This window comes from Mauremys reevesii, linkage group 6, assembly GCF_016161935.1.
Source record: "Mauremys reevesii isolate NIE-2019 linkage group 6, ASM1616193v1, whole genome shotgun sequence".
In the NCBI taxonomy this organism is placed as follows: Eukaryota; Metazoa; Chordata; order Testudines; family Geoemydidae; genus Mauremys; species Mauremys reevesii.
This window is the reverse complement of record NC_052628.1, coordinates 38,788,616-38,814,484: the sequence shown is the minus strand read 5'-3', so window position 1 is coordinate 38,814,484 and position 25,869 is coordinate 38,788,616. Positions and strand designations below refer to the sequence as shown.

General features: G+C 39.8%; 2 protein-coding genes across 8 annotated transcripts in view; one reads left to right on the top strand and one right to left on the bottom strand.

Moving 5' to 3' along the window:
* Nucleotides 1-2,088, bottom strand: part of CWC27 (CWC27 spliceosome associated cyclophilin) — a 214,709-nt gene extending 212,621 nt beyond the window's left edge. For all 6 annotated transcript variants that reach the window (XM_039544098.1, XM_039544102.1, XM_039544099.1 and 3 more), the window contains exon 1: nt 1,903-2,088. In XM_039544098.1, coding sequence (XP_039400032.1) covers nt 1,903-1,944 — 42 coding nt within the window. In that variant the 5' untranslated portion in view covers nt 1,945-2,088. The remainder of the gene's footprint in view (nt 1-1,902) is intronic.
* Nucleotides 1,579-25,869, top strand: SREK1IP1 (SREK1 interacting protein 1). Of its 2 annotated transcripts, none has more exons than XM_039544104.1 (5): nt 1,579-1,640; nt 14,915-14,962; nt 17,927-18,067; nt 23,550-23,628; nt 25,011-25,869. In XM_039544104.1, the coding sequence occupies exons 1-5, from the start codon at nt 1,604-1,606 to the stop codon at nt 25,198-25,200; spliced, it is 495 nt and encodes a 164-aa protein (XP_039400038.1). In that variant the 5' UTR covers nt 1,579-1,603; the 3' UTR covers nt 25,201-25,869. The 2 variants fall into 2 exon arrangements, with proteins under 2 accessions (XP_039400038.1, XP_039400039.1); XM_039544105.1 differs by lacking the exon at nt 1,579-1,640 and adding an exon at nt 2,209-2,352.

The following is a 25,869-nucleotide window of genomic DNA, read 5'->3' as shown; positions in this document are numbered from 1 at the left end:
TATTGCAAATGGTAACCTTACAGTCAGGAAAGAATGTCCTTGCTTGCAGCTTTCTGAACAGTCCTGTTCTTAAAGATGCAAACATCATGCACTTCTGCCCTCCCCCACACTTCTCCCGTCCACATTGATGTCAGTGACGCGTACCTAGTGATCTGCTTGCATAATCCCCAAAAGTAGTCTTTTCTATTGATATATTCTATGGCAAGGTGAGCTGGTACCAATATAGGGATGTGTGTGCTGTTTATCACCCCATCACAGCTTGGGAACCCCATTGCTACAAATCCATGCACTATGTCCTGCATATTACTGAGAGTCACAATCCTGTGCAGCAGAATAAGATTAATGGCCCCACATACTTGCATGACAACAGTCCCCACTGTGGATTTTCCAACTCCAAAATGATTCCCCACTGACCAGTAGCAATCTGACATCACAAGCTTCCACAGTGGAATTGCCACTCACTTCTCAGCGGCCAGCGAAGCTCTCATTCTGGTGTCCCTTTACTGGAGAGCTGAAGTGAGTTTCGCAAATAGATCCAAGAAGGCGTCCTTTTGCATCTGAAAGTTGTGCAGCCACTGTTCGTTGTTCCAAACCTGCACTATGATGTGATCTCACCAATGTGGGCCTGAGAAATGAGCACTGACGCAGTGCTCCATCAATAACCTTGAATTATTTTTTGCTATGACCCTCAGTAGTCTCTCCTCAAAGAAATCATCATGTCCCCTGTTGCTACAGTTCTTCCTGCAGCTCTGTTATTACTAGAGGATTGTGCGTTCTGTATTTGTAACGTTCATGACAATAGCACAGAGCTCTGCAGGCTCCATCCTTCTGTCAGAGATGGCAGGCAGCTATAAGTGCCATGCAGGTTTGTGGGTTTTAAAAAAATAGCATAAGAATTATGGGATAGGGATGACATTACGAGATGGAGAAAGTTTAAAGTAGATTAAATCTCAGGTAAAACTTCATAGCCATAAGAACAATAGGACAATAGAACAGACTGCCTCAGGAGGTTTTGGAAGCTCCTTCACTGGAGATTTTAAAAAGGAGACTGGAGAGCCATCTGTCTTGACTGGTTTAACCACAACAAATCCTGCCCCTTGGCAAGGGGTTACAGTAGATAACCCTTCTAACCCTATTATTCTAAGTTGCATGCTGGGAACTTGACTCATCTCCCAGAGATCACTGAATGAGTAATTTCTATCCCACCACAGGAGAAAACTTCCCAAAAGGCATCACGCTAGAATAGTGGTTCTCAACCAGGGCTCCAGGCCCCATTGCAGGGCCGCAAGCAGGTTTCAGGGGGTCTGCCAAACAGCATTAGACTAGCTGGGGCCCAGGGCAGAAAGCTGAAGCACCACCGCATGGGGCTGAAGCCGAAGCCTGAACAACTTAGCTTTGTAGGGGCTTTTGTGGCATGGGGCCCTAGGCAATTACCCTGTGTGTTACCCCCTAACGCTGGCCCTGGCTTTTATATGCAGAGAACCCATTGTTTTGGCACAAGTGGGTCGTAGAGTTTTTAGGGGGTGGGGGAGGGGCTCAGAAAGAAACAGGTTGAGAACCCCTGCGCTAGACGGTAGCGGTTTGCAGGCTGGGATACGCACCCATGGTGCGCGCACTTCGCATCGACCCAAGCACTCCTGGTGAGTACGCGCAGCGCCGAAGCAAGCAGCCAAGCCTGCAGCTACAGGAGCTATAGGCTGACGGAGGCCACTGTCCGCCAACGGAACTTGCACCTGCAAGAAGCGTAGCACAGGCACAGGGTGCGGGAACAATTTGTATCATGGGGGTCCGGGCGATGGTCAGTGGCGCTGCCCCTCTCGCTCCTGGCTCCCTGCGCCTTTCCCAGCCCCACGCTGGCCCCTTGCCCCATCCCACCTCACGCGCGCCCGGGGCGGGGCTCACCTTGCCGTTGGTCGGAGGCTCCTGGATGTAGATGTTGCTCATGCTGGCGGCGGGCGGAGGGGAGGGGGCGCCGCGAGGACGGACCCGGCTCCGCTGTCGCTCTAGTCCCGGCGCTGCGGAAGCCCCGACTAGCCCCGCGAACCTCCCGCCATTTTGGACCCCGGGATCCGGCGCCGCGGCGCGGGGGGGAGGCAGCCGGGGCGAGAGGCCGAGGGTGGAGCTGCCGCACAAGCGCAGAGAAACGCACCGCCTCCGTCGCGCCTCTTAATCGTGAGGCTGACCCGGCTCCTCCGCCCGTCAGCGGGGCGATTTCACTCACCCCTCCTCGCCCTGTCTAATGGTACGGCCCAGAGTGCGCCGCCCAAAGGCCTCCGGCCGGGAAGCGCCACCGCCTGGGTTCGACTGCGCTGGGGGAGACGCTGCTGGGCCCTTGTCCCATGGCGCTGCCAGGTGAGAGGCCCGCCCTGGCGTGGGGGGAGCGGGCGCCCGAGGAGACCCTGAGACACCTGGCGCGGGAGGCAAGGAAGGGAGCCTGGCTGCCCGGGGCCGTCGGCTCCCCGCATGGGCGGTGGGGGCGCCCCACAGTGAAACATCCGGTCGCCCTTACTTGAAGGGGGCAGGACCCCTCCTGGGAGAGTGAGTAAAGAGCAGGGGGCGGAGGGGAGGGTTCCCCCATAGACGAGATGGGAGACCAGACCAGGTGGGGCAAGCCTACAAAAAGGTGCCCAGGGTGAGAACACAAAGTGAAGCTTTAAAAGAGCCAGAAGGCGAGTGGGGACCGTGTATCAGCCTGGAGGGGAAGTGGCCACAAAACAAAACAGACTGAAGGAAAGAAACCCAGATTTCATCTTGTGGAAAAGTTGGTTTATATTGATAGGTTAAAGCCAGCAGAGCTCATCATGATTATCTAGTCTGGCATGCACATTGCAGGCTACATAATCTCACCCGCCCACTCCTGTAATAAAACCATAATCTGGCTAAATTACTGAAGTCCTTGAATTGTGATTTAAAGATGACAAATTACAAAGACTCCATCACTTACAGTACTGTAACCCAACAAGTGACCTGAGCCCCATGCTGCAGAGGAAAGTGAAAATCCTCAGTCTGGCTCCTTTCTGATTGCAAATATGGCAATCCGTTAGACCCTGAGCGGGTTCATGAAACACACCAGCTAGATACCTGCGGAAAAAATATGCTCCCCGTCTAATGACAAATCTCTAGCTGTTGAAGTGGAGATATTTGTTGCTAAGAGTTGTAGATAGGCCATATGCCATTGTAGGCAATTTCATCATAGCATCCCCTCCATAAACTTATCATGCTCTGTCTTGAAACCAGTTAGGGGTTTTGGCCACACCTGGAGTATTGTGTCCAGTTTTGGTCCCCCCACTATAGAAGGGATGTGGACAAATTGGATAGAGTCCAGGGGAGGGCAACAAAAATGATTAGGGGGCTGTGGCACATGATTTACGAGGAGAGGCTGAGGGAATGGGTTATTTAGTCTGCAGAAGAGAAGAGTGAGGGGGAAATTGATAGCAGCCTTCAATTACTTGAAAGGGGGGTTCTATAGAGGATGGAGTTAAGATGTTCTCAGTGAAGGCAGAACAAGAAGCAATGATCTCAAGTTGCAGTGGGGGAGGTCTAGGTTGGATATTAGGAAACACTGTTTCACTAGGAGGGTGATGAAGCACTGGAATGGGTTACCTAGGGCAGTGGTGGAATCTCCATCCTTAGAGGTTTTTAAGGCCCTTAAAAAGCCTTGGCTAGGATGATTTAGTTGGTGTTGGTCCTGCTTTGAGCAGGGGATTGGACTAGATGACCTCCTGAGGTCTCTTCCAACCCTAATATTCTGATTCATTGATTCCAGAACCTCACTCTGATAGTTAGAAATCTTCGCTTAATTTCAAGCCTAAATCGGTTGATGGACAGATTATAGCCATTTGTTCTTGTGCCATCGTTAGTCCCTAATTTAAATAGCTCTTCTCCCTTTTTATTCCTCTGATGTATTTGTAGAAAGCAGTCGTATCTCCCCTCAGCCTTCATTTGGTTAGGCTAAACAAGTCAAGCTCCTTAAGAGTATGTCTATGCAGCAAAGAAAATCCTGTAGCTAGTCCATGCCAGCCGACTCGGCCTGCGAGGCTGTTTCATTGCTGTGTCGGTTTCTGGGCTCGGACCGGAGCCCAGACTCTAGGACCCTGCGGGGTGGGAGGGTCCCATAGGTTGGGCACCAGTCCAAGCCCAGAAGTCCACACAGCAATGAAACAGCCCCCAGCCCAAACCCCGTCCCCCCCCCCCCCCCCCAGCCCAAGTTGGCTGGCATGGGTAAGCCAGGGTTTTTTCTTTGCTATGTGGACGTACCCTAAGTCTCCTCTTGAAAAGTATGTTCTTCATTCCTCTGATCACCCTAGTAGCCTTTCTCTGCACCTGTTCCGGTTTGAATTCATCTTTCTTAAGTATTACAGATGAGGTCTCACCAGTGGTTTGTAATATGGTAATAAAATTTCCTTATGTCTGCTGTAAATACCTTACCTGATGCATCCTAGGATTGAATTAGCTTTTTTGATGGCCGCATCACATTGGTAGCTTATGGTCATCCTGTAACTGACCAAAACTCCAAGGTCTTTTTCCTCCTGTCATTTTCAACTGATATGTCCCCAGCTTATAGAAAAAAAATCTTCTTGTTAGTTCCTAGGTGCATGAGCTTGCACTTTGCACTTTTAAATTTCATCCTATTGCTATTGTTACCTATGGTTTTCAGAAGCCAAAGAAGTGGTAATTTAACTGTTTCTCTCCAAGCAGTGTCAGGAATAAATCAGTGGGGACACAGCTTCTCCATCTGATCAATGATTGGCACAAACAAGAGTGTTTTTACCTCAAACTACTTTTTTATTAGGTCTCAAGCACATGCGCACGCACACGCATGCTGTAGCAGTACATTCAGATTTAGGTCTGAATCTACCAAAGTTTAAGATGGTTTTGAGGAATCAACAGCCAGCCTTCCTAGGGCCCTCCTTCCATCTAGCTACTGGAGAACGTAGGTGTCAGATCCTTGTCTAAAGAAAAGCTTCCTCAGTCTGATCCAAAGCATATTCTTTCACCTGATCTTTTATAGCTAACTTTAAACAAAGCATATAACTTACAGTGACTCCTAGTGGGTCACCATAGTAACCCCTAAAGGGTCACCAATTCTCGTAATTTCGGCAAACTACTTATCTCGTATCAAAGCATTTCTAGTCATAACAATAAAACGTATGTGTCAGAGGCACTTAAAACCAAGGTCGGCTGTCCAAACATTCCTTCTATTTTCACTAACTCCTTGTCCCATCCTCCCATTCGGATTAGTAGAACTGCAAACATGCAACTGCACGTTCTTGCCTCTCAGGGCCAAAATTATTCCTAGCTATGCTATGTGGAGTTTGGTTTTTCAGCTAGCAGTGACTGAACATACAAGATGGGTGATGGCAATATTGCCACATTTTGGGGTTACCACAGGAATGTCAAATTCTGGGTAACACTATTACTCCAGTTTTCAAGGTCATCCACCCTTCTTGTATGATGTTCCAGTCCTCCTCCATATTGGCAATACCTCCCAACTTTGTATCGTCTGGAAATTTTATTAGCGTACTCCCATTTTTTGTGCCAAGGCCATTAATAAAAATGTTAAATAAGACTGGTCTCAAGACTGATCCCTGAGGAACTCCACTAGTAACCTTCCTCCAGCCTGACAGTTCAGCTTTTGCTATGGCCAGTTGTAGTCTCCCGTTTAACCAGTTCCTTATGCGTCTTTCAATTCTCATATTAATCCCTATTTTCTCCAGTCGTAAGTTTCAAAAAGAGAGACAGGCAGACACAGCCTTTGGCTTCTTGGATGATCTATTCCTGATCATAGTCAAGGGAAGGAGATAATTCCATACTAATTCTGATGGGTCTCTCTGCAACATCACCAAATACTCCTATTGCAGCCCAGTAAGTGTTGGGATGAACAGAAATATCCTGAAATGACTACAGTCCTTTCTCTCAAACCAAATCCAAAGGGTTGTTATGAGCAACGGTTTCTCCACCTCCATAGCCTCTGTCTGCAGTCCGTGTCTCACAAGGCTCAGTTATTTTCCTTACCTTATTCCATATCTATGTGAAACCACTGGGAATGCTGGTGACAATGTACAGGCTGAATTGCCAACAGTATATAGATGATATCCAGCTCTACCTCTGCTTAATGTAGACCGTAAATAGCTCTGTATCCAAATTTTCTCAGTATGGAAATAAAGTAGAAGAGCAGTTGAATAAAGGTGAAAGCTTGCATCCAAGAGTTTCAGCTATTTGGACCTACTAATTTAAAACTTTAATAGCTGCTGTCTAACATCCTCATGAGAGATCTTTATGGAAAGAGTGTAATCATCATATGAGATGACTAAATCATCTGGCTTATCCCCAAATACAGAAAAGAAATATTTATTGAACAGTTTTGCCTTTTCTTTGTTATAATAATAATTCCACCATTTCCATTTACTAATCGTCCAAAACCATTGTTAGGGTTATTTATGTTCTTATATACTTTAAAAAAAAAAAAAAAAACTCATCCTTTTTGTACTTAACTCTGCTGGCCATAGATCTCTCCTTGTGTTCATTTGCTTCCGTTATCAATTGTCTGCAATTCATAGCTTCTGATTTATATTCATTATTGCTAACTTCCCCTTTATTTCATTTGTTATATATTGTTTTATCATCATTATTATTTTCTATAGCCCCTTTGACTTCCCCTTTAAGCCAGGTCAGTTTTTTAACAAGTACGGCTTTTCTGGATTGTGGTATTATGGCTTTTGGGGCATCTAGTAAAGTGTTCTTAAACAATTCCCAATTATCATTCACATTTTTGTGATTAAATTCTTTCAGCTGATATGGCTCATAATTGTTTTTAGTTTTGTGAGATTTGCCTTTTTAAAGCACCAAGTGTATATATTACTGGTTTGGACTTTATTCTGCCTGCATCTAACAAATGTGATCAAATCATAATTACTTGTACCTAAGCTACCACTAATTTTTAGTTCTGTGATGAATTCCTCTTTATCTGTAAAGATGAGATCTAATATAGAATTTGCCCGTGTTGGATGCAATACTTCTTGAGTTAGGAAATTGTCATCTAGAATATTTAGAAATTCTGACGATGTGTTAATACTGACAGCATGTGACCTCCATATGTCACTCAAACTTAAGGCCCCCATGATCACACAACTTTTTTTTCCTATATGTTATAGATATGTGTTTAACAAGCAGGTCACCCTGTTCCTTAGTGTGATTTGGTGGTCTGTAGCAGACAATAACTAAAAGCACAAAATGGGAGTATATCTGTTAGGACATTGACTCTGAATGCATATGGATCACTTTCTTCTGAGTTCTTATTGACTTGGAAACAGATAATGTCATTTTTGACAGAGTGCTACTACCCTTTCCCTTTTGCCCACTTGATATTTCTTAAATAAATTATAGCCATTGATTTTTGCATTCCAATTGTGCAAATATTCCCATCAGGTTTCTGGCACCAACTGGATCAAATTTTTGTTCATAAATGAGCAATTTCAGGCTCCTAGCATTGGCATATACATAATTAAAGATTGTTTTTTCTCTTCTTGTCCTTTGGTTCCTTGATTAATTGTGTTCACAGCATCTCAGTTTTGTGCTAAATGAAAGCCCATATCTTCCCTCTTCTTACTCTCTCCTTTTGTTATTAGTTTAACGCCCTCCTAACTACTGTAGCCAGCCTATCCCTGAGAAAATTTGGTTCCCTTTCTACTGAGATGAAGGCAATCCAAACTGTACAGCCAATTCTCCCCATAAATGGACCAATATTCCATAAAGTTAAAACCCTACATCCTCACCACTTACCTAGCCAGAGGTTCACTTTCAGATCTTTTGACTTCTTGGAGATCCTCCATGTCCTTTGGTGAAGGAAGACAGAGGATCACTTGGACATTCTCCTTCCTCAGCAGCGTTCTGAGTTCCCTGAAGTCATCTATAATCTATGAGATATACCACAGTGCAGTGGCATTAGGGCTGATGTAGACTATCACCAGTGAATCCTTACCCATCAACTTCAGAAGCCTCTCCAATCTTAGTGTGACATGACAGTTCTTGGCTCTGGGAAGGCAGCATGCTGCCTTTTGTCTGTCAGTCCTTGGCAGAATGTTCTTTCTATTCTTCTTGTTGTAGAATCCCCAACAAAGATCATCAATCTTCCTTGGCCAGTTGATCTCTTTGTAGGCAAGCTTGTTTTCTTACAAGTTGGGCCAAGCAGACATCCACAGGTGTGTCCTGTACATCTCTCTGTTCCATGGACCAGCCAGATCTTCAGAGAGATCTTCCACAGTTTCCACATTGAGGACCTGATATCAATGGTAAACTTCTAGCTGTGTGGAATTCCTCCTAGGTCCTCTTCTCTCTGGTGGCTACAGCCTACCCATCTTTGTCAGCCTCCGACTGTGTAGAAAGCCACCTTGACTTCTGCCTTTGGTCATTAAGAACTGCTACGCCTTTGCTGAGTTCCTTTCTCTCTGACTCCTTGGTGGCCAGTTTGTCTCCTCCAGGAACCTGAGATATTTATGTTTCCTGAACTCCTTTCAAAACTATCATGTTAGCTACCTCTGTTCACAGCTCTTGAGTTCACCTCGCAAGTGACTTTTTATACCAAGTCTCCCGGCTTAGCTCAGCTCAGCCCCACCCATCACTGCCAGGGAGTAATTAACTACTGAGACTTCAAACAGCAGGGCTGATCAAAGGTAAAAGGGTCAGAACCACATGGTTCAGGTCATGGTTACCAAGACACCAGCAAACAGAGCTGTCTCAGCTGATTACTCAGGAGCCCACAGCCAGCTATGCAGCCCATACACAGAGAACAAACAAGGATGAGAGATTACCGCCTCCTCAGCAGTCTCTTCCCTTTCTGCCATTCCTAAGTCCTGTGGTCTTGCAGCTTGCCACATCTCACCATCCTTCTAGGCAAGTGTCCCACTTCTGAAGACCTCAACCAGTGTACTGAAGTGGGAATCCTCCTGCTGAATTTAGGGAGTCTGAACGAGATGTGTGTCAGGGAGGAAATGAGACTGGCAGAAAACTCTGCTTTATAATATGCATGTGCCCTGTATTGCATAGCTTGTCAATGTCCTTTCTAAAACTCTTACGTGTGGATTTGATGGGTCCTTGGTGTTCTGCAGAGCTTCATGAAGACAATGGGCTTTCCAGCAAACCAAAGATAGCTTGCTAGGAGCTGATGTACTATTTTGAAGTAACCAGATTTTAAATGGGAATTTTTATTTCATTATTTTTATGAGGCCACTATTTATTTTTCCATTGCAGGGCAGGAGGAGTAGGAGGGGAGTTTAAGGGGGAGAATCCGTTTATAGTTGTAACCTATAGTTGAAGTGCCAGCAGGTGCTCCATAATGAAGTTATGTCGTGTCAGTGTAAGCAAAGAAGAAATGGGCAGTCAGATAGCTTGTTTTTTGTGAGTTCCTTGGGGACAAAGAGACTATCTTTTTGTTCTGTATTTGAAAAGCACCTAATACAGTGGAGTCCAGATCCATGACTGGGACTCATAGACACTAGGGTAATATTAATAATATATGATAATGGGGGGGGTTGGTTTTTTTTTGTCAAGAATTTTGTATATGTAATTCAATTTAAGTCTGCAGAAGTATTCTGTTATTAATAATAAGCTTTGAATATCTTCTGATGTCTTTTCAACTCAATTAAGCAGCCATGACAAAAGAATCAGAAAAATACACAAATGAAATTATTGTGAAACTTTAACATCACTTTCAGAAGGCTAAATTCTTCAGATTTTTTTGTACAGAATATCCTACCATAGGCAGAATTCTCAGTGTCTGATTTCTGATGTTATCTGACCTGTGCTTATTTCTACCCTCTTTAATTTTTTTACATCCTAGCTTATTGCTTTACAAAGTATATAAATATAACATATTCTACTTTAATACCACAAATGAAACTATTTCTGCATGAAAGCATCAGCTAAGACGCTGAGTTACTAAATTAAAATATAAAAAACAAAATATTAAAAGTAGGGCTGTCGATTAATTGCAGTTAATTCACGTGATTAACTCACGTTTTAATTACACTGTTAAACAATAGACTACCAAATGAAATTTATTAAATATTTTTCGATGTTTTTCTATATTTTCAAATATATTGATTTCAATTACAACACAGAATACAGTGTACAGTGCTCACTTTTTATTCTTTTTTCAGTTACAAATATTTGCTCTATAAAATGATAAAATAAATATTAATTTTTAATTCACCTCATACAAGTACTGTAATGCAATCTCTTTATCGTGAAGGTGCAACTTAGAAATGTAGATTATTTTGTTGTTGTTGCATAACTGCACTCAAAAAGAAAACAATGTAAAACTATAGAGCCTATAATCCACTCAGTCCTACTTCTTGTTCATCCAATCACTAAGACAAACAAGTTAGTTTACATTTACAGGAGATACTGCTGCCTGCTTCTTATTTACAATGTCACCTGAAAGGGAAAACCGGCGTTCGCATGGCAGTTTTGTAGCTGGTATTGCAAGATATTTACGTGCCAGATATGCTAACCCATTTGTATGCCCCTGCATGCTTCGGCCACCTTTCCAGAGGACATTGTTCCATGCTGATGGCGCTCGTTTAAAAAAAAAAAAAAGTGTTAATTAAATATGTGACTGAACTCCTTGGGGGAGAATTGTATGTCTTCTGCTCTGTTTTACCTGCATTCGGCCATATATTTCATGTTATAGCAGTCTCAGATGATGACCCAGCACGTGTTGTTAGTTTTAAGAACACTTTTGCAGATTTGACAAAATGCAAAGAAGGTACCAGTGTGAAATTTCTAAAGATAGCTACAGCACTCGACCTAAAATTTAAGAATCTGAAGTGCCTTCCAAAATCTGAGAGAGATGAGGTGTGGAGCATGCTTTCAGAAGTCTTAAAAGATCAACACTCCAATGTGGAAACTACAGAACACGAACCACCCAAAAAGAAAATCAACCTTCTGCTCGTGGCATCTGACTCAGATGATAAAAACGAACATGCGTCAGTCTGCACTGCTTTGGATCGTTAGTGAGCAGAACCCATCATCAGCATGGATGCATGTCCTCTGGATTGGTGGTCAAAGCATGAAGGGACATTTGAATCTTTAGCGCATCTGGCACGTAAATATCTTGCGACACAGACAACAGTGCCATGTGAATGCCTGTTCTCATTTTCAGGTGACATTGTAAACAAGCCGGCAGCCTTATCTCCTGCAAATGTAAACAAACTTGTTTGTCTGAGCGATTGGCTGAACAAGAAGTAGGATGGCGCTGACTTATAGGCTTTAAAGTTTTACATCGTTTTATTTTTGAGTGCAGTTATATAACAAAAAAACCCCTACATTTGTGAGTTGCACTTTCATGATAGAGATTTCACTACAGTACTTGTATGAGGTGAATTGAAAATATTACTTTTGTTTATCATTTTTACAGTGCAAATATTTGTAATAAAAAATAATATAAAGTGAGCACTGTGCACTTTGTAGTGTTGTATTTGAAATCAATATATTTGAAAATATTGAAAAAATCCAAAAATATTTAATAAATTTCAGTAGGTATTCTATTGTTTAACAGTGTGATTTATCGCAATTAATTTTTTTGAGTTAATCGCATGAGTTAACTGCCATTAATCGACCACGCCCTTATTTGTGTTTAACTCAGTCTAGAAATCATAATTTAGATTTTGTATCTGTGGAAATATGTATGTACAATTAAAGCATGAATGCATATGACAAATTTTATATAATTTGTAATTATTGTAGGGTGAATGAAAATCTGTTTTGTGTTTTCTTAAATCATTTTTTTTATTTAAATTGGATTTTGGATTTAAATCGGATTTTTTTTAATTTACATACAGATATAGTTAAAAAATAATTTTCAACCAATTTTTTTTAAATTGACAATCTATGTTAAGGCCTAAACTTATTATAATCTATTAAAGTCAAAAATACAAGAAATACTGTTAATCAGTACATTTCCTGATAAAGTATTAAAGAAAGTCAAGCTCTGAACTGGTGGAAGTCACTGGCTAAGCACCTGGAACCAGTTTTTGCTGAAGTGCTAAATCAGCTTTTGACAGCAGTAGCCTCTTCTGTAGATGCAGAGAGAGTATTTTCTTCGTTTCAGTTTGTTTCAACTAGTTCAGTTCAATGACTACTTCATTCAAAGTTAAAAAACCTATTGGGAGTTGGAAATGTAGGAAAGCTTGTTTTCCTCTTCCAATCTATAAACAAAAAACAAGGTGTAAGAGGATGATCTCTACTATTTAGTGATATTTCAGAATCACATTCAGTAAGACCCACAGGTTTACTCACGAACCCAAGGAAAGCTGACAGACTGCTGCTAACCCTGAGTTCTTGAATGAAACCTGGATACTGGATTCACACAGGTACAGAGTGCCACACCTCAGTGATCAGGTGGAAGGTAGCAGGCTAATGAATTATCTGTCAGATAGACAGGGACCTCAGGTCCCAACATGATCTTTTATATACAATATTACAGATCACTTTTTATCAACACTCCTTATTCTTTAGCCCAATCACTTCTTTTCTATTTGGTAATATTTACTACCCTATATGATAATCCTTGATTACACACTAAGTTATATAACATGTTTTTCTAAATTTTTAACAATAACAAAACTATCAATTCTAGTTATCTGACAGAAACTTCCCTCATTTTCCCTAGACACACCAAAAACTCAATAACAGAATGTCCAGATGTTACAGTTCATTGCCAGGAACCTTTGTTCATGCTATCCTATCTCGAAAGATTATACAGAGGTCATAACCATACTCAATTATGCAGGCGTTCAGAATCTACATATATATTGCTCATATATTACTTATGCATCTATTTATACACTAATTGCTAATCAATTATCCACTGAGTAAGTATTAGGCCTTTATCATGTTATATGAGGTAAGCTTACCTAACTGATGCTTCATTTACTTATATACTAGTTCTAAAATCTTGAAGGACATGGCGACCAGAAACAATCAGTTAAATTCACTAACTATAGATAAACAAAGAATATATTAATAAATTTGTTAGTTTAAGGGTATTTCTAAACAGAAATTAAAAACCTCTGGCTGGCTCATGCTAGCTGACTTAGGCGCACAGGGTTTGGGGTAAAGGGCTGTTTCATTGTGTTTGGGTTCAGGCAGGAGCCTGAGCTCTGGAACCCTGCCCCCTCGCAGTATATCAGAGCCCAGCTCCAGCCCAAGCCCAAATGGCTGCACTGATTACTGAACAGCCCTTTACCCTAAGCCCCGTGAGCCCAAGTCAGCTAGCACAGGCCAGCTGCAGGTTTTTAATTGCAGTGTAGACGTATCCTTAAAGGCAAAACATATTATGATAAACTTTTTTTTCCTATGTATCCAGCACATTTAAGGTGGTTTTATTTAATTTATTTAATTAAAAATGTTGTTTTGGGAAATTCTTAGTTGAATTTTATTGTCTATCCAACTAGAGCTTGACAAAAATCATTAGTGACAAAATCTAGTAAATAAGACATGCATCATTCACCATTTTCTAAAATAAAAAAGTAAAAATTAAGACTCTAAATGTAAATAAAGCTATATAATTGCTTGAATAAATGTATATAGATAGCAAAAAGAAGCCCCACATTTAGTTTAAAAGCTATATTTAGTTGTAATTGATACATTTTAACGGTAGGCTGATTTTCATTTGTTGCCATGCTTTAGGAAAAGAACTAAAAAATAAAAATGCAAAACATCATTAAAATAGATGATTCCAGTCATTCAGAGTGGATTTATTTAAAAGTACTTGGCACTAATTGTTTTAACATAGAATATCAGGATTATTGTGATAGAATACACTGTAGAAAAGTGACTTTGGAGATGTTGTAACACCGTAGTATTCTGTTTCCCTTTACATTATCAAAATAAGTAAAAAGGGTGAGAGGAGGTGCATGTTATGGGAGCAGCTTATGCCCCTTCTGATAGTGTGGTGGCCTGTGTGCAAGCACCAGATATGATTGTCATTCACCTTGGGGGAAATGGTTTAGGAATGGGTAAAGGGGTGGACTTAATGTTCAGTGCTAAGAGCGACTTGAGCCAAATCTGAAACTTTTCCCAGGAGTAAAAACTATTTGGATGGGCAGGTTGTGATACAGGGTATGGCAGGAAGCTATGAAGCCTCCATGAGTTGACAAGGGTAAGAGGTCTGCAAACAGGGAGGTGGCCAAAATCATGGATGGCAAAAGGGAGTTGGTGATTTCTCGTCCTTACGTAGCATATCTGGCAAGAGTTATTCAGGGCGGCTGGGGTTGACCTGCAGACTTAGAAGCTGATATGTTTTTGGCTGGTATTGAAGAAGGCATCAGAAGATTTCTGGGAACCAGGCTAGATATGGGGGAAGGCAGCCAAGCTAATTGCTGGTGCCTCCTTGTGGCAGACGTCCAGTGCAGGTACTCTGTAGGGAATGGATACAGTGATCAGATAAAATAGATTGAGAGAGGATTTAAAGGAGGTATTCTTTAAAGGAGTGGAAATGGGTGTTTAGGGACTGGTATGACAGGGAGTAAGCCCCCGTCATTTGGGGAGGGGGTGAGAGGTCCCGGCAGTGGGATTGCTGAGAACCAGGAGGGGTAAAGGGGAGTGCTGTCCCCGGGTGTATGTAAATAATTAGAGAATTATCTGCACTGTAAACTTTTATCTGCCAGGTACTCCCAGACATTTAGGAATAAAGTTGCGGCCTAATTAAAACACATCCAGTGTTTCCTGTCCTTCCGGCATAGCCAGACAATAGACCAGATACTAGGTTTTCTAATAGACTTTTCTAATGAATAAATCACTACAGAATGCGTATGTACTTTTACGCGGTGTGAAGTCAAATAGTTTCTTTTAATCCTTTTTCTAAGTTCTAATTAGTAACACTCAATATTAATGGAAGTTTGTTTGCTTTCAGGTGGAAATAAGGATAATATCAGGGCAGGATGCAAGAAGTGTGGCTATCGTAAGTATGAAGGCAGTATAAAGATGCCAAGAGTGCAGTTTCTCTCAAACTTCTGAAAGCTGAGCTCTCTCTTTGGGAAAATGAAACAGCTTCCCTTTCCACATGCACACATACACAAACACACCTCCTCTGCAGTTCGTTGTTAAAAGCCTGCCTATCATAATTTATACTTTTTTTTTTTATCTGCTCCCTACTCCCACACTGTGGGAAACCTTAGTGTAGATCTTCATCATAATACCAATTTCACGGCCATGAAAAATGTGTCATGGGCTGTGAAATAAGCCTTTCCCTGTGAAATCTGATCTCCCCTGTGCTGCTGGGAGTGCCCCAGCCTGGGGCACCTAGTTGCAAGTCCTGGCTGGGCTGGGGAGGGACAGGATTTGTCCTTCCCTAGCACAGCCACTCTCGGGAACAGATAGACCACCTCTGAGTGCCTTCCCCTGCTTCAGGAAGCTTTGGGGTGGGTCCCCATCCAGTGCAGCCGGAGGAGGCGGGTCTGATCTACCCCGCTACTGGGAGCGCCCCTGCCAGGGGCTTCTAGCTGCAAATCCCTGCTGGGCTGGGGAGGGATAGGACTTCCTCTTCACCTGAAGGGCTGCTCAGGGGCAGGGGGATCAGACCCACCTCCGGGTGCCTTTTGGGTTGGGACTTCCAAGATTACAACACAGTGAAATTTCAGATGTAAACATCTGAAAACATGAAATTGACCAAATTTAAAGCCTTCTGACTGTGAAATTGATCAAAATGAACCGTGCATTTGGTAGGGCCCTAATAATAAGATACTACTTCTTTCCTACATGTTTCAGTGAGACGTGAAATGGCTAACAAATTTGACATTTTAAAGTATCCTCATTGATATCTGAGTTGGCATTTTGATGAATGAGCAGTTCACATCTGAGAACTACTGTATCAGGCTCTCTACAAGCTCAAACAAGAATTTTTTAATTGGTTACAGTCATTTCATGTTTTGAATGTTTTCTTCACAACTATATCAAATATACATTTTTTTTTAATTCATTTTTTTTAATGAAAGCTGAGACTTTAAAGAACAATTCAAGGGCTCTTCCTCCCCTTCTTCCTGCCCAAGAACACTGTTCCTTTACATGCCCACACTTTGGAAGACACTAACATAACACACTACCTTGCAAGTACTGTAGCTGTTCTTTATCATTTCCATTGTATGTTGTGTTGCATGGGGAGCTCAGTGATTATTCTCTCTTAACATCTTAGCACAGAATTAGACTATAAACCAGATCAAAACTATCTTTAAAAAAAAAAAACTAAATCTTATTACATGTTTCAAGTATCAGAGGGGTAGCCGTGTTAGTCTGGATCTATAAAAGCAGCAAAGAGTCTTGTGGCACCTTATAGACTAACAGACATTTTGGAGCATGAGCTTTCGTGGGTGAGGCATGCATCTGACGAAGTGGGTATTCACCCACGAAAGCTCATGCTCCAAAACGTCTATTAGTCTATAAGGTGCCACAAGACTCTTTGCTGCAATTACATGTTTGATACTATTTAAGTAATTAATTATTCCCTTAATTATTAATGAGCATTTTGTTGACAATCCTTTCAAACCATTTTTAATTGATTTAGAAAAAGGTTACATGGTGAGAGAGGTAGTAGACTTTCTTCCAGCAAGTTTTGACACTGCGTTGCTTTACTTGTCAACGCCTCTGAAGGCAATTAGATGTTAGTATACAATTAATTGTTTGATATGTGCAGTGTTGTAAACTTTCTGCATATGAAAGAAATTAGGAAAGCCAAGTAACCTATCCTGTTTTAATGTTCATACTGCTTTGGCTTCAGGAGATTATCTTTGATGTGAAGAAGCTGTGTTTGTAGAAGTAACTAGCCTGGTTCCTTTTGAGACTTCTAGCAGCCTTTCCCTTTTGTATGGGGCTAAATTATTGTTTCAACTAACAGCTTTAAAAATTATCATAGATTTGGAGCTCCCTTTTTTCACATTTTTCCCCATGTCCATTATTTCAGATGAGTTAGGAGTTTCTGTTGCCTGGATACAAATTTAGGATTTTTGGCCCCTAATTTTTTTAAAAATACACATTGCTATGGATAACTGCTGCTGCAGACAAAGTGTTCTTTAATGAATAGCATTTCTAAATTGACTGTATTAAAAAGGAATTTAGTCTATTTATTATCTCTTAGCTAGAAATGTTATCGCTTGTTACAGTAATTGGGAGAGGGTCGTAAGACAGTTCATTTCACATTTATCTTGGAATTTTATTTTTGAGCTGGTCATAGAAAGAATATATTGAGATTTTTTTTTTTTTTTTTTTTAAATGGCAAGCAGTCGCTTCCACCCCACATCTACCTTCCTGGTTCAATCCTCTATGTTTCAGTATAAGTTCAATGTAAGCTAGCTTCAAATTCCTTTTTCCTAATGTATCTGTAATGCACTAGAAACACACATATGTTTTAGAAAATAATGAATGACTTAGTATGCATACACATTTTTAGTTGATAACCTTTGGTTACTGCAGGTATAATTTGTCACTGGAAAGGAGTAGACTCTCACATTTCACTCTTTAAAAAAAAAAAATTAATTTGGAAAACATTTCACCTTCCTTCAAATCAGTTCATCAGGGAAGGGTATGCAACACATTCACAAATAATGAAGACAACTATGCAAAAGCTTTGAGGAAAGTGGTTCTAAAAATAAATTGATGATTGATGGGAATAGCACTGGATGCTAATTGGAACCCTCACTCCCTAAGACAAAAACATCTCTGCTCTGTACACAGCCCCAAACTTTGCAATAGTTTTTTAAAGTGATATTCCTTTATTTTCCCACTGACAAACCAAATTAAAGTCCATCCCTTTTGTGAAATCTGTATAATACTAAAATGCATATTTCTCAGCACAAAGCAGTAACTCTTTTTAACATTATTTTATAATTTGAACTATATCTGCTCATGGCTTACTCTTTTGATTTTTATTCAGCTGGTCATCTGACATTTGAATGCAGAAACTTTCTCCGTGTGGACCCCAAAAGAGACATTGTTTTAGACGTTAGCAGTACGAGCAGTGAAGACAGCGAGGAAGAGGAGCTGGGGAAACTGCAGGCCTTACCAGAGAAAAAGAGTATGTTTTAAGTAACAGAGCCTAATCCTAAATTGGGAAGCTATCTTGTTTAAAGTCCTGTAACTGTCATTTAACTCCTTTAGAGTTCACTTTTTACTCTATCTTATCCAGTGACCTAAAAAAATTGCTTTTCTGGCATGGCTCCAGGCTGAAGAGATTTGAGACCCCCCGGACACCTTATGGAAAAATGAGAAAAGCTTCTACTTAAAAACATTTGACCAAGATTTTCAAGCATGGGTGCCTACATTTAGGCTCTTAAATCCAAAAGATTGTGAGTTTTGGAATGTGCAAATGCCCATTGGAGGGAAAGTAATATACATTATTTCATTGATGTTATCCTTTGTTTACTGCATAAAGCTGAAACAATTCTCTTTTCCTCTCTCCTTCCCCCAAGTAAATGATGCCTCTTTAAATGCTTTTCTTTGTTCAGTCTGTTTCTTCTCTCTAGTTCTTAATCATTATTTTTGTTTGAATGCAGCTAGTAGTTTTGATTTGACAGTTAACATTTAGAGGGATAACTGCTCGCTCTCTGTCTTGGGGAAATGAGGCTCAGCCTCTATAGAGAAAGAGAAAACAGGTGGTGGTAATTAGTCCACAGTATGCAAGTTCATCAGAAGATGATGCAGGAGGGCTAAGGTTTCAGCCTACAAAAAGGTCCCAGATGGTGGATGGGGCTGGAGGGCTGTTCTAGCATACTATGAGCCCCCAATTTAGGAATGCTGGGGCATGATATTCTGCTGTTACTTTGCAGTTAGTCTTTATTATTCTGGGAGCATGTGTTTTAGATATGGATGCACTTTTCTTAATGTTTTTTACTCATTTGCATTATTATTGCTCTCTTATTCTAGACCCTGCCTCCACTTCAAAATCAAAATCCTATCTGTGTGCATGTCTACACTGCAATCAAGGTGCAGCAGGTGTAGTCATACCCAAGCTATCTTTAATCTAGCTAGTGTGAGTAGTATGGTGAAGCCACAGCAGCACAGGTGTCAGCATGGGATGTGCAAGCACACCTGGGACTCTAGTACTAACTCGGGCAACTAGCCCATGCTGAAATCCTTGCTGCTGTGACCTCACTGCTATTGGTACTCACTCTAGCAAGATTAAAGCTAGTTTGGGTATCTCTACATGAGCTAAAGTCACACCTCTAACTCCTGTGTAAACATACTCTGTGAAGTGGTTATTCTGATGACATTAGGAAGGCAAGTTAGGGAGATGTGTTCCAACATAGCCTCCTGTGTTGCTAGAACACTTCAAAAGAAATGCTTGGACCTCTTTTGGCAAAATGAGTTGCTGAATTTGCTTTCCCAAAAAGCCTTTCTTTTGAACTTGTGAATAGGAACTAAGTTGTTCAGAAAAACTGTACTTGTGGACCTAGGGATTTTTGAAACTATGGCTCTAAATGGACACTCATTTAGGGGGAAAAAAGGTAAATGTAGCCCTAGAGAGAAACAGTTAGTTGTACGTAGATGTTTAGAGGATATTGTGTTATCCCTGTCTAGTATAAATGTTCTTCCTTAAGTTGTAGCTGCTCTATACAGCATTTCTGAAAACTCATCTAGGTTTTTTGGGAATGTTTTCTCTCCCATTTTTTTAAATATGTCTCCCACTTCCTGCTGTTTGTTCCACTAAACCTCAAAAGTCATTTTGACAGAAAAGAATGATGGTCACACCCGATTTTAATTGGATGGACAAATTCAGCATTAAAAGGTAGATGTTTCCTGGGAAAAATCTAATTCAAAGGCTGAAGGAAATATTATAATCAGATACGATACATCCTTGCATCTGGTGTCATGGTATTAATGTTATGGAATTACTTAAAATAAACACTGGCAACCTTAATATTATGAATTTTGAATTTATAAGTTTTACATATCTTTATTACTAAGATCTCTTAAAACTGAAATCTGTTGTCACACAGGCACATACAACAGGATCATTGTGGACATTGCTCCACCCATCAAGACTCAGGTTAACAATTTTTCCCTCTAGACCTTTTGCACACTGCTCAATTTATCTTTCATACGCTTTATCCAGCAATTTGCCTGTAACATCTGCTCTGTTGGGTGGACTCTATCCTGGTCTTAATGACTGAACCATGTTAATGAAGTGTGGGTTCTCAATCATACAGAAAGGAGAGTTTGTCGCATAAACAAACTGGGAATTTTTTTCATCAGTTACCTCTTTTTGTAATCTGCTGGTTCTTATCACAAATTTATCTCTGGCTGTTTCTGGATGAGGATTTTTTTTTTTTTTTTTTTTGCTACAGGTGATATACTGTGGCTATGTGACATACATGATGTGACTGAAACATTATCATAGGGAGATAACTCTGAAACTATAGAAAATTATGGTGATCTTGAAGGTGATAGTCTTCAGAATCCTGTATATTCAGGATGGATTCTGCTAAACAAAATAAGTCCGTGCAGTTATTTAATCATTATTACCATACAGCTCATTTAGTATTACTCATTGCGTTCACTGACACTCAGTACTACTTTAAAGGTGAAATTGTAAAAAGATCTGCCTATTTCAGCTATTTATTTTTTATCACAACAGCATCTAAAATAATAGTACCATAGAGTAACAACTATATTTTTTGCTCAAACATGAGAATTCAAGAATAGTCCAGAAGGAAGACAGGCAGTCTTTAAGAAAGAAGTATGAAATAAAAAAGTTTACCAACCTGAAGATCCTGTATGTTCAGACATGTTCCTTTCATCATCTTCAACACAGCTTCCTCCTGAGAAGGAACACTTCTCATGATGTTGTTTCATTTGGGCAACCAGGCCTTGCATTTCTTTGTTGCACTGTTTGCATTTTGCATGCATGCCTATCTTACCCACAAGTAGAGGAACTTCATTCAAATATTCCCAAACTGGGTCTCTTTTATTACCTGTTGCCATTATAGGTTTTCCCTTCTATTGAGAGAATCGTATGGTAGATCTCAAATCAATGAAGGCTGCAGTCAAAAAGACCTCAAGACTTCTGGAATATGCTGCTCAAACAGTTTCACTTTTGTTTCTACTGCCTGTCGCTCCCTTCTCACATTTATCTCCAGGCTTCTTCACCTTCTCCAGATCTATTCCTCTTCTATTCATTCAACTTTTTGAAACTTTGCACTTTTAGAGAGCAGTAAGGGATTGATTCTGTGTATGCAAATTTTCAGAGGGACAATAGGGTTGAGGTCTGTTATTTCTCACCTCTATATATTATTTATATATTTTAAAACATTTTTGTGGCTAAGAAGCATGTTATCTCTGGAGAAACAAATCCACAGTTAGAGAACTGCAAAACTAAGCATCTCTGACAATATCTTCTAGACTTAGCACTGATTCCCATTGGGTAGATAGAAAGATTAACCTAAATAATCTGTATAGAAGCCTGTGGAACCCCATAAGATTGGGTCCCTAATCCATGAACTATTGGAACTCCATTTACAAAATTTTTCTTAAACATTACATGAATATATCGTCTCATACTATAGAATTAGAATTTATAATCCCTATTCCATGATGAGATCTTTGAGCTATAATGTATCTTAATTAAAACTATCTTTTCCTCAAAAAGCATTTTATCAAAAAAATCCGATTTAAATAAAAACCAATTTAAAAAAAAATCATTTATTTTTTTCCACCCTTTTTCCAAGGGGTTTCTATTTGATTATTTTCCATTATTTGACAAACAGAGGTGACTGCATATCCTTTGTTGACATAAAGGATGGCCCAGCTTACAGACTTCTTTAGCAGTTTTCTCCTGATCTGTGGGACTAGACACAACCTGGTTGGAGGGAATTGGGGTTTGGTTTGGGTGAGTGTTCCTTCTTGGAAGGACCCAGATCAGTACAGTACTCTTGTTTTAAGGTTCTTCCATTGTGGCATTCTCTTGTTTGGGGACTGATGTGGTCTGTGGCCCCATTATCTGTCCTACCTTCTTCATAGGCCTTGTTGTTCTTTTATGAGTTTGCATAATTCTTCCACAAGGAAATTTTAAAGGTATTAAGTATCAGAGGGGTAGCCGTGTTAGTCTGGATCTGTAAAAGCAGCAAAGAATCCTGTGGCACCTTATAGACTAACAGACGTTTTGGAGCCTGAGCTTTCGTGGGTGAAAGTGGTATTCACCCACGAAAGCTCATGCTCCAAAATGTCTATTAGTCTATAAGGTGCCACAGGATTCTTTGCTGCTTTTAAAGATATTAACAGCAGTTGTCACCTGCTGCTAATTTTTCTCAGTAATGACACTTTGCCTTTATCTAGTATGTTCCGTTTGAATATCTCAAAGTGTTTGATGAAGTAATTTGCCCGCAGTCACCAGCAGAGCTGGGAATTGAACTTAGGTCATCTAGGTCACAGTCTAGTGCTCTATCCGTCACTGTATCCCTTTCTGCCATGTGTTGTTTCCCACACACACTTTAACATAATTTAGTACTAATGAAATATACTAACTGAACTGCCTTAATCAAAGTTTGCTTTTTTGTTTAGTTTTTTAAACCAGTGGTTCTCAACCTTTTGTACTGGTGACCCCTTTCACATAGCGAGCCTCTGAGTGTGACCCACCTTATAAATTAAAAACACTTTTTTATATATTTAACACCATTATAAATGCCGGATGGAAAGCGGGGTTTGGGGTGGAGGCTGACAGCCCCCATGAAATAACCTTGCAACCCCCTGAGCGGTCCCAACCCCCAGTTTGAGAACCACTGTTTTAAACTAAACAGAACAGGAAAAATGAGGGAAGCTACCGTGGAGGCTTCCCCACCAGTGTTTTCAGTCACTACCTTGACAAACTACGTGACTAGAACAACAAACATTTGATTCTCCATGCCTGTTCAGACCTTTGTAGCTCTGGTGAGACTGCCAACAAAGGGGTCAAATATGCTATTATTTTTTATGATATGTGCCTTATACAGTATCCAGGTTTATCAGTACCAAGGTGGTTGCTGCAATATGCTGATGAGCCACAACAAAGTGCTTTTTGTGTAGTCTAGACTACACACACAAATATTAAATGAGATGGCGGGGACATGTCTGTTGTATTCGATACATGTGGAAAATAGGACCTCCTTTCAGGTCTTTGAGTTTCAGATAAATGAGGCTTGACTGTTACTAAAGAGTTAAAAAGGACATTAGCATGGAAACCCCCTGAAGGGGATGTAAGCACAGATGTACTGTTTTGGAGGAAGAAGGGCAAGGAACTGCCTCTTATGAATGTAGCAGTTTTTACCATGTTTCACATACCTAATTTTATTCTCGGTACTTAGATGCAGGTCCTTTACAATGTGAGTTGTGTAACCAAAGTGCGGCTGCTCTGCAAAATATTTGAAATGAACCTGCATAATACCACTTGGTTACAAAATGTTTTGGTCTTGAAACAAACATTAGCAATAAAAAAAAAATTACTGATTTCAGTGAGAGTTTTAAAATTAATTTTGAAGTTGAAAAGGAAAAATATTTTGTATAAAATGCAATTTTTATATCCACAGATACAAGTCAGGAGGAGGAAAAGAAGAATCTAAAAAGAATAAGCAAAGAAAAATCCAAATCAAAGAAATTAAGGAAAAGGTAACTTACAAATACCTAATTAAGCCCAAAACAGAATTTTCTTAATATTTTAAAGTCCAAAATATATTTACCAAATTGTTATATCCTCTGCACGTTAACCTTTATTTTTGCTTCTACAAAAGCACATACACTAAATTTGAATGTCTGATACAGAATTTTTACCCTATAAAGCTAAACATACTAGTAATCTTTTGCATACAAATCAGGAACATGGCTAAAAAGTGATAGACATTGCCATTACAAATGCTAAAAGAAAACTCTTGTTTACTCTAAACAACAAGATAAAACTATGTAGAATGAGAATTTAAAATAATACTTTATTTGCTTGATATTCTACCAGTCACCATACTAAGATTCTGTTCCTACAAAGATTTATGCAGGAGCTTAACTTTATGCACTGTGAGTACCCCCGTTGAAGTCAGTTGGGGCCTTAAGCTGTAGCTATGTTAATTCTGCACACTAACTGTCCTTGTGGACCCTGCTAGTGTGCACGAAAAGTTCCCTAGTGCACTTTGACTATTACTACGAAGAAGCCAAATCCTGCGTACCTTACTTTCACAAGCAGTAACAATGAAGTTTATGGAGCTATTCTCAAGTAAGGTAAAGAGGACCTCTTCCCCCGCCCCCCCCCTCCCCCCATTGCATTGTTAAATTTTGTACTTAAAACCAAGTTACTACATATTCATGAAATATTCTCAATGTCACACCAGATTTCTCTCTTATTAAACAGACAATTCAGTTTAATCAAAATGTATACATCTTTTGCATCTGGTAACATCTGCTCTCTGAATTGGCAGGGATTGTGGGAACGGGAATGGTAGTACAGCCATTTGTTTTAAGATATTAAGTTAGATTTTATTACTGTAGGTTTTTTGATCAAGGTTTCATCTCCTTATGTGCCTTGTTTTCATGCTTTCTGTCCATTTTTTAAAGACCTAAACATATAAGATCATTTGCCTATCAATAAAGTTTCAACCTTGAAATGTCTACATTCCATATTTTGGAAAATGCTGTAGGCAGAGCAAAGAAATAAAATTAACATTTTAAACCAGTAAGATACAATTAGTAATTAATTTACAAGCATGAGTCACTAACTCTTTCCAAACATAACCTACACATTTCTGAACAATGTTAGTTAAGGAGTGCTTTCCTTGCTTTCCTGGTGAGGCAGCCTCATCAGAGAGGCCAAGGTTTGGATGAGCATGGATATGATTGGTTTACCCATTACAGGCTGGAGTGGACAACCTCTGTACCTACTGCATGAATTCATGTGTTTATACAATCTCCAGCATTAAATTCAGTGTAGAAAGAAAAATAAAGTGAATAAATGATTCACCCATACATACCTGATTGATGTAATCTGTATTAATTTTTTTTAACAGATCTTATTCATCAAGTGTCACTGAAGAAGAAGATCCAAAACCAAAAAAACAGAAATCCCACAAAAAAGAAAGGAAAAAGGAGAAAAAGAGTAAATCTAAGAAAGGAAAACATCACAAAAAAGAAAAAAAGAAGAGAAAAAAAGAAAAACATTTGTCATCTGATAGTTCAAACTCCTCTAGTAGCGACTGAGGAGTTAGTGCATTCAGCTTTCATTACCCTGAAAGATTAGGATTGTTTACCTTTCAAATCTATCCTATATGTGCTTTACAATACTGTCAGGTTAAAAAAATTATATATTTTAAAAGTACATTTATTTACAAATATCCACACCTTAGGTTATTAAAATGAAATATTTGGAGGTGGGAGGGAAATCTACATGTTGTTTTTTGCAATTAATGGTGTTTCGCTATTTTCATTCTATGCAAGTTGGACCAAGAAAATAGACTAGTTGTTTAAACTTTTGTGATTAGTTCATTTCTAGTCAGTTTTTGATTGCTAGCTCCCATGCATGACCAGAATATTCAGATTGCGAACACGTTCAGGGAAAGATTTGAACTAATTAAAATATGCTTTCTACTGGAATTTTTAAAAAAATTTGTTGAAACATTTTTATTAATTTTGTTTTCTAAAATCTTGATTTTCATTAAAATAAAAACCTACGTGTTTGACATAATTCCATATCAGCCACCACTTAAAAGCAATAAATAGAGACATTGATGAATAAAAATAAGGACATTGAGCTAGAAGAAAGCTGGGGTTTTTTTTTTGTTTGAAGGGACAGAGTAAGGGAAGAAATAGTAAATATTTGCTACAAATAAGAATAGTCTTTTAAAACTGATCTGGTAATGTACTTTGAAA

Excerpts from the sequence above, each read along its gene's own strand:
- SREK1IP1 (XM_039544104.1), top strand. The coding sequence starts at position 1,604 with ATGGTGCGCGCACTTCGCATCGACCCAAGCACTCCTG. Across the intron at positions 1,641-14,914 it reads CATCGACCCAAGCACTCCTG|GTGGAAATAAGGATAATATC; the intron begins GTGAGTACGCGC and ends GTTTGCTTTCAG. Across the intron at positions 23,629-25,010 it reads TCAAAGAAATTAAGGAAAAG|ATCTTATTCATCAAGTGTCA; the intron begins GTAACTTACAAA and ends TTTTTTTAACAG.